We start from the raw sequence: 15,824 nt of genomic DNA, 5'->3' as shown, positions 1-15,824 counted from the left end.
TTCAACACGTCTTTTTCTATTGATTTCTCAGAATATCTCATCTAATTCAGCAACACAAATACGCAACTCGATATTGAGATAATTTATTTAGTGTTTTAGTTAAAAGATTAAGCAAAAAATTGAACTTTAAAAAACTTAAAATCGCAATAAAATTAAATATGTTTTTAGAGTTATGAATTTTTACTCAAAATTAAAAATCATTTATGTTTAAAATTTTAATTTATTTTGATTCCAAATTTTAAAAGTAAATAAATATAATATTTTAAAATCAATTATATTTATTTATTTTACTTGATAAATATATTTTTCAATTAGTATTAAAATAAAAATGTATCAAACAGTTGACAAATAATTAAATGTTACCGTAAAATATATTTATCACGTAAAAAACATAAATTAATTAAAAAAATATATTCATAAAATTTTAAAACTTAAAAATCAAAATTTTTAATAAAAGCAAATTCGATTCTAAAATTAATAAATAAAAGGATAACGATACTCTGACAACATTTTTAACATGTTAACACCATCTATATCTGTAATTGGTCAATATTGGTGTTTATGATATTATTATTATTGATTATGAAGTAATATTGGACGAATGATATGTAGATAATATTAAAATGTTGTTATTATCTAAAATGGTGTTTATGAAGTTATTATCTAAAATAAAAATATAATAAAAAAGAAATGAAAAATTAAAAGCACTTAGCCTAGATATTTCACAGTGGCCCATGGACAGGTAGCCATGGCTACCAAAAGAGATAGAATAACGACGAGCGCGAGTGCGATGCACTGTCAAAAAAGCCACCCGTCACACCATATTACCACTTTACCCCACGATAAATAGATAGACCTTCCCACACCCGAAAATGGCATCCATAGTTGCTGCCTCCTCTGCATTCTCCACTATCCTCACTGCTCAATTTCTCATTCCTTCTTCTTCGTCTTCTTCTTTCTTTCTCAAAACACTCACTCGAAGGTCAACTGCGCCGTTACTGCGTCTTTCTCTTACGTCACGACGACCACTGCGCAACCTCATGGCTTACGCCACCCTTGGCCTCACTCGCCCATCCAACACCGAAACCCCCAAGGTTGAATTTCATTTCTCTTGATTTCAGTTGAATTTGAATTTGAATTTACTCTGACTTGACATAAACGTGTGGAAATGGAAGATTTCTTTCGCGTCGAAGGAGGTTGACGTGGTGCAATGGAAAGGGGACCTGCTCGCGATTGGCGTCACGGAGAAGGACTTGGCGCGAAACGCCGAAGCGAGATTCGAGAATGCGATTTTGAATTCCGTGGACTCGAAGTTGGACGGATTGTTGGCCGAGGCTTCCACTGAAGAGGACTTCACCGGCAAACCGGGCCAGTCCATAGTTCTCAGAATCGCTGGTGGACTCGGATCCAAGCGCGTGGCCCTGCTCGGCCTCGGCGCGTCCGCGTCCACCTTCGCCGCGTTTAAGTCTCTCGGTGAGGCTGTTGCTTCTGCCGCTAAGTCCGCCCAGGCTGGCCACGTCGCCGTCTCGCTTGCCTCTCCAGACGCGTTTTCCGTGGAGTCTAAACTTAACACAGCTTCTGCAATAGCATCTGGTATTTGTTTCTCTTAAGATCCGCCTGTAGCATTAAGCTGTCTTATTTGATTAAATTTTTCAATAAACTCTCTTAGAGCAAAACAGGAAGTAGAAAAATAAAAACCAAAATAGAAAGTTATTTGGATTTCAGTTAGGAAATTAAGTTGAGTTGGTGAAAAATAGTAACTCATTGACGCATTTAAGTTTACTAGAGTTTGAGGTGAACTTTGCTTCTAAATGAATCTGGAAAAAAAAAGAGTCAAACATTCTGATACAGTGTTCCATGGACACTGAGGTTTGTTTGGATGTTCCAACTGAAATCCAAAGGAATTGAGTTTCTCAAGTTAAAATTAACTTAAGATAACGTTTCTACATCAACTTCTGGCGAAGTGTATAATAGATTATAGGAAACGTGTTTTTCTAGTTCTTGTTCTTTCAAATACTTTGGATTGCATATAGACGAAGGTGGTCTCGAATTTATAAGCCACGTGGTGAGAATAAATTCACACTTTTTTGACAAGTTTTAGACCTGGATCATCATTATGAAAGTACAAATACCTGGTCACTTTTGATCTGAGTACCATAGAAACATATTCTTTCCTTGAATCTTCTAGTTAACACAAGAAGCTTTGTTTGTTTTGCTTTTTTATTTTTTGTTCTTATAAGTGCAAGTTTATCTAAATAGAGTCTATACCTTAATTGAAAGGTTGTGATTTTGAAATAAGATTGAGTTGTGTTGTGTGGCAGGGACTGTGCTGGGAACTTTTGAAGATAACAGGTACAAGTCTGAGTCTAAGAAATCGGCACTTAGATCAGTGGATATTATCGGGCTTGGATCTGGGCCTGAATTGGAGAAGAAACTTAAGTTTGCAGCAGATGTTTCTTCTGGAATCATTTTTGGAAGGGAGCTTGTGAATTCTCCTGCCAATGTGCTAACGCCAGGTTCATATTAAACTAATGTTTATATAGGTCAATTTGACTAAACTTCTTACCAAGCTCTATAAAGAAAGTAAAATAAATCAAACTTTTGAAAAAATTTAAAATTAATTCATATATCTCAACTTTAGTCTTGTATTTTTTGACCCCCAATGTTTTTTTATTTTTTTCTCATTTTCTTTTAATAATATTTGTCATGTGATGACAAATGATAGATGTATTTTAAGGTGCCGGCCTAACTGAGATGTTAAAATACAGTGATGCCATTTATAATAAAAAAACTTAAGACTTGACTGTGGAACTTTGGCAATTAAAAGGTTCTTGCAGATTGAAAGGTAATACAAGCTGGACCATGCATATGCATGCATACAGGGTTGTTAAATTCTACTGTTAACGACTTACAATTTTATGTTTCAACTCTATAACAGAGTAAACTTCTTACCAAGCTCTATAAAGAAAGTAAAATAAATCAAACTTTTGAAAAAATTTAAAATTAATTCATATATCTCAACTTTAGTCTTGTATTTTTTGACCCCCAATGTTTTTTTGTTTTTTTCTCATTTTCTTTTAATAATATTTGTCATGTGATGACAAATGATAGATGTATTTTAAGGTGCCGCCTAACTGAGATGTTAAAATACAATGGTGCCATTTATAATAAAAAAACTTAAGACTTGACTGTGGAACTTTGGCAATTAAAAGGTTCTTGCAGATTGAAAGGTAATACAAGCTGGACCATGCATACACATGCACACAGGGTTGTTAAATTCTACTATTAACAACTTACAATTTTATGTTTCAACTCTATAACAGAGTAAATGAAATAACAATATAAGTCAATACCAGATGCAATTGCCGTGATATGTGCATTATTTTGTAGTTTAATAAGACATGACAAAGATATTAATGAAATTGTAAACTGAATTCCATAAAATTATTCAAGTACTCCTACAACATTGGCAACAATTATGCATTTTGAGGCTAAAACAATTTGAAAATTTAGTCTTTTAAATTCTGTAGTAGAATCAAAGATTCTGTTAGTTTAATTATACTTGTATGAAAAATAAAGAGAGTTAACATGTTCTTATATGCTATGGTTGTAAGAATTTAAAAGTAGATTCAAGAGGTTCAACAACCATGTGTGTGGATCATATAATTCAAAAGTGAGAGGTTTTAACTTGACCACTTAATGTTGTGTTGACAGTAAATATTTATGCTCTCGTTTGACACCCTCTATATGTATGCATTTGTCCTCTTTTTGAAGAGGTGAATTCTCCTTAGAGGGAGAAGACACAAGTTGTAGCTGTTGATTTGAAAATCAGTGGTTGAGATTGTGACAAAATGCATGATATGCACATGTATACAAGTTATGAGCCTATATTTAAATATATTATCCTGGTTTTCTCATTGATGGATATAACTTCTTTCTCTCTAAAGTGAATTTCTCTGTTCTAGGAGCTATAATATAGACTAGAATATGGATGCACACGCATCCTTGGCTTTGAAGTAACAGGGCAGTTAGTTGAACATTTCAATGTTCCATTACTACATGTGTGAGATACTTTTTGCATTTCAAGGAATTGATGCGTCCTCAATGAATTATTTGGCTCAGGGGTATTGGCTGAAGAGGCATCAAATATTGCTGCAGCATATAGTGATGTTTTTACTACCAAAATATTAGATGCTGAGCAGTGCAAAGAATTGAAAATGGGGTCCTATCTTGGTGTCGCTGCAGCCTCAGCAAATCCTCCACATTTTATCCATTTGTGCTATAAACCACCAACTGGACCTGTAAATGTCAAGTTAGCATTAGTTGGAAAAGGTTTGACTTTTGATAGGTACTTGATTTAACCATGTCTCATTTTATTTTAGCTGCAACAGAAACATGCAATGAGATTTTCCCGATGTTATCCTCTGTGTTGATTTTGGGATTATAACTTTTATTGGTTATAAAGTTGTATATTGTCATTTCTCTGGGTGCTGTGTCCATGGTAGTCAGAATCTTATTCCACTTTGAAGAATCACACGATTCTACATTTCTGTCATGCCTTAGCAAGTTTCTTCATGCTTGGAGCTGCTGCTAAGCAGAATTGGTGATTTGCCCCTGTAGAATCTTAAAATTGGTGGAATAAAAGATTTTCCATGTTTTTTTGTGCGCCAACATTTAGCAGTGGGTCAAGTTTCTTTCTTTTATTTTTGGTTTTAGGATTTTGTAAACCTAATCATAAAAACCCAAGTCCCAAAACCAACTTTTCTATAACCCCAACACCAATAATAGAGGAAAACATCTTCACTGACCTGAGATCACTGCTACTTCTTCAACCTCTATTACAAAATTTGCGGCCTCTCTCACCCAAGGCCCAAAAACCTTGCCTGAACCTCAAAAGTTGTTTTTTTCATCCTAATATGACGATAAATTGCCTTCACTTTGTTGAGGGCTCTATAGTCTATGCAAAAAGTGCCAGTTAACATCTTTCATTTTAATTAAGATTACTGGACTTGAATAGGGCTTTCGCTAAGCTATTAATTCCTAAGGCCAACATATTCAACTTGTTTTTTATTCTCATTCTTTAGGATGTACGGCTACTTGTAGGGTCTTACATTCACTGGATATACACCTGTCTTTCTTTAGATTTTGTGGTTGATTTCTCTTGGAGGCAAACCCACTGGTACTTTGTTACTATTTTGTGGGTCAGAAAAGTGTGATTGGTACTTCTCTACTAGCATTTGTTATAATTGCTTCTGTTTTGTAGTTTCTGCATGCTCTGACTTTGCTGAATCTGGTTCATTCTTGGCTTCCACCATCCACAATAATGATGCCTCCGCCTTTGTATTCTTTAGTAATGCTTGAGAAGAAACCAAGATTCTAGATAAACCTGACCCCTCCATAACTTTAACTACATGGCCTTGCCTCATAAACTTCATCACTAAAGTTTTGCAATTTACCCTAACTTCTCCCAGAGTAGCCAACCATGCTACACCTAAAATGAAGCCTACCCATCATAACTCAAACAAGAATAAATCTGCTAAGAATTCGTACTCTCCCATCTTGACTGCAATTTGTTGGCAGCAACCTTGTGTTTTCCTTTTCTATTTCCATTTGCTAAAATTGTGTCTGGTTCCATTTTCAATCAGAATCAACACTTTCTTCCTTGAATTATTCCTTCTACTTTCATTATTTGGGTCAAATACCCTAAAAAAGACATGGAAAAATCCATCCATTGGCACAAAGCATCTTTACCCCTGTCCCCTTCATCCCCACTTTCTAATTTTGCAATTTCCCCTTCATTTTCCAAAAGTAAATCCTCAAACTTCTCTTTAGATATCGATGTCCAGTTACAAATGGCAACCCACTGTAAAAGCATAACTTCTCATACTTCCTTCTAACATATTTTTTATATTATAATTCCTTGTGCTCGATTTTGTTGTTTGCGCCAATTGTTGTCTTCTAGATTATGAATTGTAGTCATGGCTTTAGTTCCTCCTAGAGAACCTTTACTTTGATAAGTCCAATTTGGCTTTGGGTTTGCCCCTTCCACTTGTGCTATCACTCTTGCATTGCCTTGGTATCTCGGATTTGCCATTGGGTTATGATTTTTAGCCTCCCCAAAATTCATTTAGGTAATGGGAGCAAATATTGGCTTAGATATTTTGTGGTAGACACGCCAAGAAATACCTCAACAATTGATCTTTCAACGTGATGATGTTTGTGACACTAACACAACTTCTTGTGCATACTTCTCCATAGTTCCTCTTTGTTGTACCATTGCTTATCATTCATACATTGTGCTCCTTCTTTTCCCTCTAGATCTCCATTCCCTCTAGATCTCCTCAGCAACACTAAAGAAAAATCTTCTAAAGATGGATTCTTGGAATTCTTCCTCCAATATCATCACCAATGAATGGTGTTTCCCTCCATGGTAATAATAAATGCCAATTTCATTGTCTGCTCTTGTAATCCATCCCAAGGGTTATTGCCCTAAAAACTGGGTAATCCCCCCTTTGGGCGTTTCACTTTTAGTTGTGCTTTCTTGGCCATTGTTGTCTCTGTTAGATAAATTTTGTACATGGGCTTGGGCCATCCTTCATTTATGCATTATTTATATACGTTCTTAAGTTGTGCAAATAGAATAACAAGAGGATTACATCACATGAATGTATACTGTTGCTCCCCACATGTAGATCTTAATCCGAATTCGTGCCGTCTTGGTGAACCCACTATTCATCGATGCCATTTTTTTTTGTGGGAATTGTGTCTCAACGTTGAATTTCGGCTACCCTTTTTTGTTGTGCCTTTTGTAGAACCTCAACAGTTCCTATAGAACAAAATCACATAATCAACTGGTTCTATTATTGACAAAAAATCTACTTCTAGGTATTGTGTGTTTCTTGGAGATAGTCTGGTAGCATGAAGAAGTAAAAAGCAAGATATAGTATCTCGTTCTAGTGCAGAAGCTGAATTTCGAGCTCTTGCTCAAGGAATGTGTGAAGGACTCTAGATGAAAATTATTTTGGATGACCTTAAAGTCAATGTGGACAACCCTGTGCAACTACACTGTGACAATAAGTCTGCCATGAGCATTGCCCATTATCCAGTACAACATAACAGGACCAAACACATCAAGATTGATAGACATTTCATCAAAGATAATCTAGACAGAGGCTTTGTAATTACAACATTATGTCAACCATCTTACCTATTAAACGACCTCCTTTAATGAAAAAGATGCCCATGGTTGGTCCAAAGTTGATGCCCAAGTTTGTAGTGTTCTGAAGTCAACTCTTCATCCTTCCTTGCAGTAGATATTTTGAGCCTATGAGACATGTGTCGAGGTTTGGGAAGATGCTCACTAGTGATACTCAACACCTTTATGGAGTTTGCTAAAATCTCAAGTATCATTACTCCTAGACATATTGATGGCTCTATGACGGAGTACTTTGCAAAAGTTCATGGTCTCTTGCATGACTTCAACAAACTATTGCCTCTTGTTGCCGCTCTTGCCTAGGATCTTTAACAACAACACACCTTCATGTTATTTGTCACAAAATTGTTCACAAAATTGACTGATGTCATGCTATGCCTGGTTGTCCTCCTTGATCAGCTATTGCTTAGGCAACCCCTCTATACCCCCTTATTTTGGTGTCACCCCCTTTGGTAGTTTTGAACCTCCAATTCTCTTCCACGATTTCCTCAAATGGTATGAAGAAAGTCAGACGTTAGTTTCATTAATTTTGTTGTACAGGCAAGCAATTCATTTGTTGGCCTCACTTAGTTCACCTCTCTTGGCCCTTGGGTCCACCACTCTGGTGACACCAATCATATATCTATTGACAAGTTTCTTTTCTCATCTCTTCATTTTTGGGTTTTTGTCCTTTGTCACTATGGCTAGTGGCTCCCAATAGGGGCGGACAAAATGAATTGCCGAACTGTACGGTTAAAAACTGCACTGAACCAAAAACAAATTTGCCTGAATTGAACGGAAAATTAATTCAGACGAACTAAATTGAACTATTTACTGTTCTATCAAATTGCACTGAACTGCACTAAACTATAATATGAATTGAATTGAATTGCTATGCACCTTAACCTGTTTTCGAATTGCACTATTTTGAACTGAAATGCATTATTTTTGAACTGAACTGTACTAATTTTAAACCGAACTCCAATATTTTTGAATTAAAGAACCAAAGAAGGTAGTATTTACCCACTTCATTTATAATATAGGTTTCTCATAAACAAAAAAAAAGACATAAAAATAAGTAAATAGAAAATATTTGTCTCTACTGAAGAACATAGGTTCTTCCATAAACAAATGTCTTAATAATTCTATAACAATTTATCTTCGAGTAAAGCTTGGTTAATAAAAGTTAAGAAAATGACTTTTTTTTCTTTTTCTTTTACATTAAAGTTTAGAACTCTTCTATAGGACTACCTGTTGTAGATATCAAAATCATATTAGATATGCATTGATTCAAAAATGTATTTGAATGAGTTCATGAGAATCGATCTCATTGAATCTTTATCCTAATCAAGTTATATAATTTAAAATTTTAGTTATTTTAAATGTTGTGATAATTGCTTCATCGACTATTTCTAAGTCTTTGATAAAAAATTAAGAAACAATTACAAATAATTAAACACACATATCTATAAAGGTAGACAATTAATTGAACTGCCCTGAACCGTTAAAAATTTCACTGAACCAAAAAGTAGTTCATTTGAACTGAAGTAAACTACTTTTTGTTCTAACTATCTAAATTGAACTACTATTTAAAAACCTTGTAAAAAAAGAAAAATTAACTAAGTAGATAGAAAATATTTGTCTTCACTCAATAACATTGGTTCTCTTATAATACGAATTCAACCGAATTACTATGCACCTTAACCTGCTTCGGAATTGCACTATTGTTGGATTGAAATGCACTATTTTTGAATTGAAATGCATTATATTTGAACCGAACTGTACTTATTCTGAATTGAACTCCAATATTTTTGAATTAAAGAACTAAAAAAGGTAGTATTTACCCACTTCATTCATGATATAAGTTCCTCATAAACAAAAAAAAAGACAAAACTAAGTAGATAGAAAAAATTTGTCTCTACTGAAGAACATAGGTTCTTCCATAAACAAATGTCTTAATAATTCTATAACAATTTATCTTCGAGTAAAGCTTGGTTAATAAAAGTTAAGAAAATGACTTTTTTTTCTTTTTCTTTTACATTAAAGTTTAGAACTCTTCTATAGGACTACCTGTTGTAGATATCAAAATCATATTAGATATGCATTGATTCAAAAATGTATTTGAATGAGTTCATGAGAATCGATCTCATTGAATCTTTATCCTAATCAAGTTACAATTTAAAATTTAGTTATTTTAAATGTTTTCATAATTGTTTCATCGACTATTTCTAAGTCTTTAATAAAAAATTAAGAAACAATTATAAATAATTAAACACACAGATATGTAAGGGTGGACAAAATTAATTGAACTGCGCTGAATCGTTAAAAATTTCACTGAACCAAAAAATAGTTCGTTTGAACTAAACTAAACTACTTTTTGTTCTAACTAACTGAATTAAATTATTATTTAAAAACCTTTAAAAAGAAGAAAAATTCACTTAGTAGATAGGAAAGATTTGTCTTCACTCAATAACATTGATTCTCCTATAAACAACAAAATTAAAATGTTGAGATGAGTTGAGTCGGACCAAAGGTTAAGATGGGCCAAATCAGGCAAAATGTCGAAACTGGTTGCGATTGAAATTCTCTTGAATTTAATCAGGACGGTCTTCAATCGAATTAGGCCAAGAAGGCCACACATGAAACTGAATCAAGTCAGTCTCGAGCGAAATTTGATCTAGTCGGCCGCGATCGAAAATCAGACAAATTTGGTTCGAACAATCACAGTCAAAACTTTCTCTATGCAGTCTTAATAGAAAATCGTCCGAGTTGGTCTCGATTGAAAATTGACTGAATTCGGTTGGGATGGCTATGACCGAAACTCAGTCGAGTTAGTCTTGATCAAAATTGGATGAATTTGACCGAGTTGGCACTGATTGAAAATCAGCAGAATTCGGCCAGGACGACCATGAATGGTTGAGTTGATCCCAATCCAAAATTGATTGAATTCAGTCGAGTCGGACACGACTGAAACTCGATCGAGTTAGTCCCAACCGAAATTCGACTGAGTCAGCCCTTGCCATAAATCGTCCGAATTTGACGAGTAAGCTCCAACTGAAAATCGACCGAATTTGGCCGAGTCAGCCTCGACGAAAGTTTGGTCTAATTGGCAACAGCCAAACTAAGCTGCAACTTTAGAGACTCTCAAACAAGTAAAAAGTATAAAATGAATTGATTTTAAATTAATGAGTAGTTAACTGAACTATAATTTTAGAAGTTCAGTTTTCTAAAATTGAATTTTAAAATAGTACAATTTAGTTTTTTTGTTCAATACAGTGCAATTAATTGATAGTTCGGTGCAATTCAGTTAATTTTGCCGACTCCTAGCTCCCAAGCCACTCATGGTATTAATATTGTCCATCTTCTCCCTTCTCTTTCCATTAGCAACGTCTTTTTTGTCTTTCTTGGCCACTCCTCAAGACCACCCACCATTGGCTGCTGCTGAACTTGTTGATCCGATGGACGCTTTGCGACTATGATGATCATGACAGTTTTGTACGATTTGGTATAGCTTATAAAACTTTTGTACGTTTTGTAGAATAGCTTACATGCACATGCCCATTTTTGCTGCGTTAGACTTACAAAGAGTCTTTCTTGTTTATAAAATTAGTGTCTATTAAACTTTATTGCCTTGTTATACTTTGATCTCCTCTCTGTCTCTCTTGTTTTTCTCTTGCTTGTAAAGCCTATAACAGGTAATAGAGAGAGAAAAGGAAAGAAAGAAAATAAAGGTAAATAAAATAACAAAGCCTACAATGGTAATAAGGAGAATGAAAATCTGAGCAAAATATCGATAAAAAAAATAATTAAGCATGGCATATGTGTGATGCAAAATATAAAATATTATTATTATATTCAAAGAGGCAGATAGTACCATCCTCTTCTTCACTGATGCCTCTCAGTAGCATCATTCCAATCAAAGAGGCAACTGACGCATCTTTTCCTTTTCTTCATTTTTCGTCTATGATGCTTTGTTTGTTGAGTGGACCTGCACACCTTATGAATGATGCATGACAGTTGCAGAATCGCAAATTACACAATTCAGTTTCAAATCATTATTCTAAACAATTCCCTGTACGGTATGTATCCGGGAGGAAGATTTTCTCGAAGCCTTTCTAACTTTAATGACTAGGAATGATTTATATTCATTTATCAACTTGAGGGATAGTGTTGTAAATGGTAGATTATTAAGATAACAATATCCTCAATATCTCTATTAGTTAGGAAATTATATTGAGTCTTCCTCCTATTCGTCTAAGCATATTTTTATTCCTTATTTTATAAGTTTGATTACTACAAATAGAGGTAATGAAAATGTAATTTGTGTGTTTGTGATTAATAAAACAACTCTTTATTTCCTTACACAGTTCAAGTTTTCCCATTACAATTTGTGGACAACTCGATGATTAGAGGGCTACAACTAACTTACCATTGTGGAATATGCTGAAATTGGTAGTTTAGGTGGTTTTATTGGATAGATAGATGATGGTGGACAAATGGAATTTCTCCTTTAGCTTCTTATTTTGATTTAACACTATAGTTGTTACAACTTTTCTTTGTTTTCTTTTGTTTTATTAGTGGTGGTTACAACATCAAGACAGGACCTGGCTGTATGATTGAACTCATGAAATTTGATATGGGCGGTTCTGCTGCAGTTTTTGGGGCAGCAAAAGCTCTTGGTCAAATCAAACCTCTTGGAGTGGAGGTGTGATGTCTATATCATTGTTCCCTTCTTTTCCTTTTATTATCACACATTGTTTTTTATCCTGCTGACTTTCAAAGTAATGGTTAAAGCCTCTGCTTGGTAAGTACTTGATGGTGACTTCGTATAAAATTTATTGGAATTTTTTTATCTCGTTTTAGATGTTCTGCAGTTAAGTAATAATTATGAATCGAGTGGCTACTTTGCTATATGATAATCTATTCTGTTGAATCCTTTTAAAGGTTTTGGTTACAGTACGGAGGTGAAAATCTTGTAGTACTAGTATTGATCACTAGTAGTCTATGCAGTTGTTTTGGTAGAATGCTTGTGTTTCTAATCTATCTCTTTAGCCCTTGCATGTTTTTTTGAATAGGATGGTACTTGTAGCTTCTTTGCATCCCTTTGCACAAAAAAGTACATTTTACATTTGTTTAAAAGTCCTGAATGTGCAGGTTCATTTTATAGTTGCGGCTTGTGAGAATATGATAAGTGGAACAGGTATGAGGCCTGGAGACATTCTCACAGCTTCAAATGGAAAGACTATAGAGGTCAGGATTTCATATTCTTTGTTTTCATTTATACATGTTGAGAGAGAGAAAACTAGATGGAAGATATGTAGTGGAAAAACTGTGTTGGCTACACAATGTCGTCCATTTTATATAAGATGATGTGGTATGCCTATAAATCATATTCTACTAAATTTGATTCTAATTAGATATTCTTATTATAGTCATAACAATTCTCATTAAATAAGGAAACAAAAAAAAAAAACATATAAAAGTAGAATAAATATTCGGAGATCATCTAAGATACTCTAAAATATCGGAAGATAATATCTTTAAATGTTTCTTATCTTTTTAACACCGCCCATCAAATTGAATTACTAAGCTTTAGTTTATCACAAGAAAATAATTCACTTTCTCGCAAATAAAAAAATAGTAAAAAACATAAAATTTGAGATAAAGGCAGGACTAGTGCAACTAGGCAAAAGCCGTGAGGGTGCAGGGGAGGGGCAATGCATCTGGGAAAAGCCAGGGCCAGTGAATCTAGAAAAAACTGGGGCCAGCGTGCTTGGGAACTCATCAACGGAATAGTGACAAAAGAATTAATAAATGCCTATCCAATACTTTAATAAATCTGATTCTTATAAGATATTTCCCATAACTATAAAGATCCCAATTAAATTAAATAAGGAAACAAATTAAAATATAAAAGAAGATTAAATCGTAATAGTTCATCTAAATTTTCTAAGATTATATCTTTTGGTATTTCTTATATTTTTAACAATACACGTGCAAATTTAACTTACTATATATGTTATAGAGACAGAATGTTGGCCTTATAGGGTGGATTTTGATTGTTTTAACCATTGATCTTATCATTTTCACAAGAAAACATATCATAAGTGTTAGACACATGAAGTGCTACAACCTCCTCTTCCTACCATTGCTGAAGTTTCAATAACTTCAGTTGAATTTTCATCCTTCATCAATGTAGGCACATGAAGAAGTCTAGCGACTAAGCTATTCATTGGAGGGATTTGATCATGTATATGATCAAAATCTGAATGCAAGTTTCTCTGAATTAGATCCGTATATAACTTATCAAGTTTGTTGTTAGTGTCCTCCAATGAGTTAGCCAAGCTGCGACAAATCTTGTTTCGTCTTCTTGATGGTCAAGCTATCCAAAAAGTCACCCCCATGAGTTATCCCTCACACAAGCTTTGCATGTGTCGGCTTTGAGCCTCTATGCCCAGAACTTGAGTTTTAATTGGTGAAACTCTGTCAATATGGAGTCTTGATCCTATCTAGGAGGTCCTGATTTTCAATCTGAAGACTGTAGAGAAATTAGTAGTAGAGAAATCCACACTGATTAGAAATTTCAGTATAAGTGTAAGAGCAAGAGAATGAAGCAGATTTCTTCCTTTCTATTTTTTCTTTACCTTTCCCTGATATGTTTTGTTTCATTTCAAAATAATTAATTGTTCTTAATGAATTTTTGTAAATTTGTGCTATTACTAGCCATATCCATCGCAATAAATAAATACATTTTATGTAAATATGTGAAAGTCTATGCTTTCAAGTTTGACCAATGAGATCTATATAATTGTACTAGAGTATGACCTTGGTTTGATTAATCTCTTTTATAGGTCAATAACACAGATGCAGAGGGTAGGCTTACTCTTGCAGATGCTCTGGTGTATGCTTGTAACCAGGGTGCTGAAAAGGTATGGTGCTAAGAATCTGAATCTACAGTTACATAAATCATAATGTATTGGTGTATAGTTTAATATTTCGTAAGTGTTAGATTTGACCGATAACTATTTTATTTCTAATACAAGTTCTAGAAAATGTTGTAACATTTCTAATTTGTCCTGTTGAACTAAAGTTCAATTATTTGAATAGTGCTATTTTTCATTGTTAAAATACCTGCATGTGGCGTTCCTGTACAGTCTGGAAAAACATTTATACAGAAAGTACTTTGTGAATTGTGTTTAGTAATGGCTGGTCGGTTGTCATTGTATTTTTTAATTTTGATTATGTAGTTTGAAACAACCTTACCACGTGTTAGTTGTGTAGTTTGGTTTTAGAACTCTAACAGGTTGGTTAACTGTTCTTCAGATAGTGGACCTGGCAACATTAACTGGGGCCTGTATAATTGGTCTTGGATCCTCAATTGGAGGTAATTATTATATATGATCACTTTACCAATATTTGTTAGTACAAAAGATGCCCAAATTTATAGCTGCCAACTTAAACTCGTAATATCGTGGGAAAGAGGCGAGCTTAGGAGTTGGGGTGGAAGAACCTGAAAGTGACATCTGGAACTTGTGAAAGTTGCCTGCACGATGTTGTCTTTTCCCTTGTTGGCAATTATATGCAAGGAATATTCATTTTCAGCTGATTATTGATGCGAACTATTGTTTTCGAAGGTGTGTTTACGCCAAGTGATGACCTGGCAAAAGAAGTTTTTGAAGCTTCAGAAGCGAGTGGGGAGAAACTATGGAGGTTGCCATTAGAAGAAAGCTACTGGGAGTCAATGAAATCAGGAGTAGCTGATATGGTGAACACTGGTGCTCGTCCAGGTAGTGCTATTACTGCGGCTCTTTTCTTAAAGCAGGTATGTGCTAATAGAACATTTTATGTTTTCATTTCTCTCTTTAAAATAATGGTTCGTTGCCGTTATGGGTAGTTATAATATTTAAGACAATAACAAATTTTGGTATAAATGCTTGTGATTCTTATTTTGAAGTGGGTAGGATGATACGAGAACTGACTGGACTATTGTTAGAGGAAAAAGTTTATGTAGAGACTATTTATGAAAGAACTTAATGGGAGGAAAAACAGATGCTTTTTAAATACTGAAGCGCATCTTAATTGGCTAGCTTTTATCTGCAATCTTCATGGAAATTTCTGGCACGGTTTTATAAAACAGTTGTGCTTTTTACAGTTCGTTGATGAGAAGGTTCAATGGATGCATATTGACATGGCTGGTCCAGTTTGGAATGAAAAGCAGCGCTGTGCAACAGGATTTGGTGTTGCCACTTTAGTAGAATGGGTTTTGAAGAACGCATCTTAAATGAAATCTTGTCCAATTGTAGTTTGTCCAACTGAAGGGATATAAAAGGTGTGGCAGCTTTTAGGTCTATTACAGTGTATTTAAACATGTATGAATAAATACTGGTTAATCGACTTCAGTCTGTTTGTTAATACTTTTTGCTTCGGTGATTCTAGTTAATGTATATTTATGGAATGAAATTCTAGGATTAAATATAAAACAATTGTAGGCTTTTATTTCATGAACCCGCACAACTTCTTGCACCCCATATGTTTTGAATGACCATTTTATCCTCTGTAAAAATAATTTCTGAATTACATATTTTGGAAAATTTTCGGAATAAGTTTTCTGAAATAAGATTTCTGGTTCTGG

The 15,824-nt window shown here is 34.2% G+C and overlaps 1 protein-coding gene across 1 annotated transcript; it reads left to right on the top strand.

The window, feature by feature from the left end:
- The first annotated feature begins 795 nt into the window (after positions 1-795).
- Positions 796-15,693, top strand: LOC124839127 (leucine aminopeptidase 1-like). The gene is made up of 10 exons (XM_088111342.1): positions 796-1,094; positions 1,176-1,593; positions 2,322-2,516; positions 4,123-4,348; positions 11,771-11,897; positions 12,347-12,442; positions 14,044-14,121; positions 14,516-14,576; positions 14,827-15,014; positions 15,345-15,693. The coding sequence occupies exons 1-10, from the start codon at positions 873-875 to the stop codon at positions 15,471-15,473; spliced, it is 1,740 nt and encodes a 579-aa protein (XP_087967468.1). The 5' UTR covers positions 796-872; the 3' UTR covers positions 15,474-15,693.
- The last annotated feature ends 131 nt before the right edge of the window (positions 15,694-15,824 follow it).

The sequence above is a fragment of the Vigna umbellata genome, chromosome 4 (genome assembly GCF_029865625.1).
Source record: "Vigna umbellata cultivar VRB3 chromosome 4, Vumbellata_1.0, whole genome shotgun sequence".
Classification (NCBI taxonomy): Eukaryota; Viridiplantae; Streptophyta; class Magnoliopsida; order Fabales; family Fabaceae; genus Vigna; species Vigna umbellata.
Note: the sequence above shows the minus strand (reverse complement) of the source record. Positions and strands in the feature narration are given on the sequence as shown.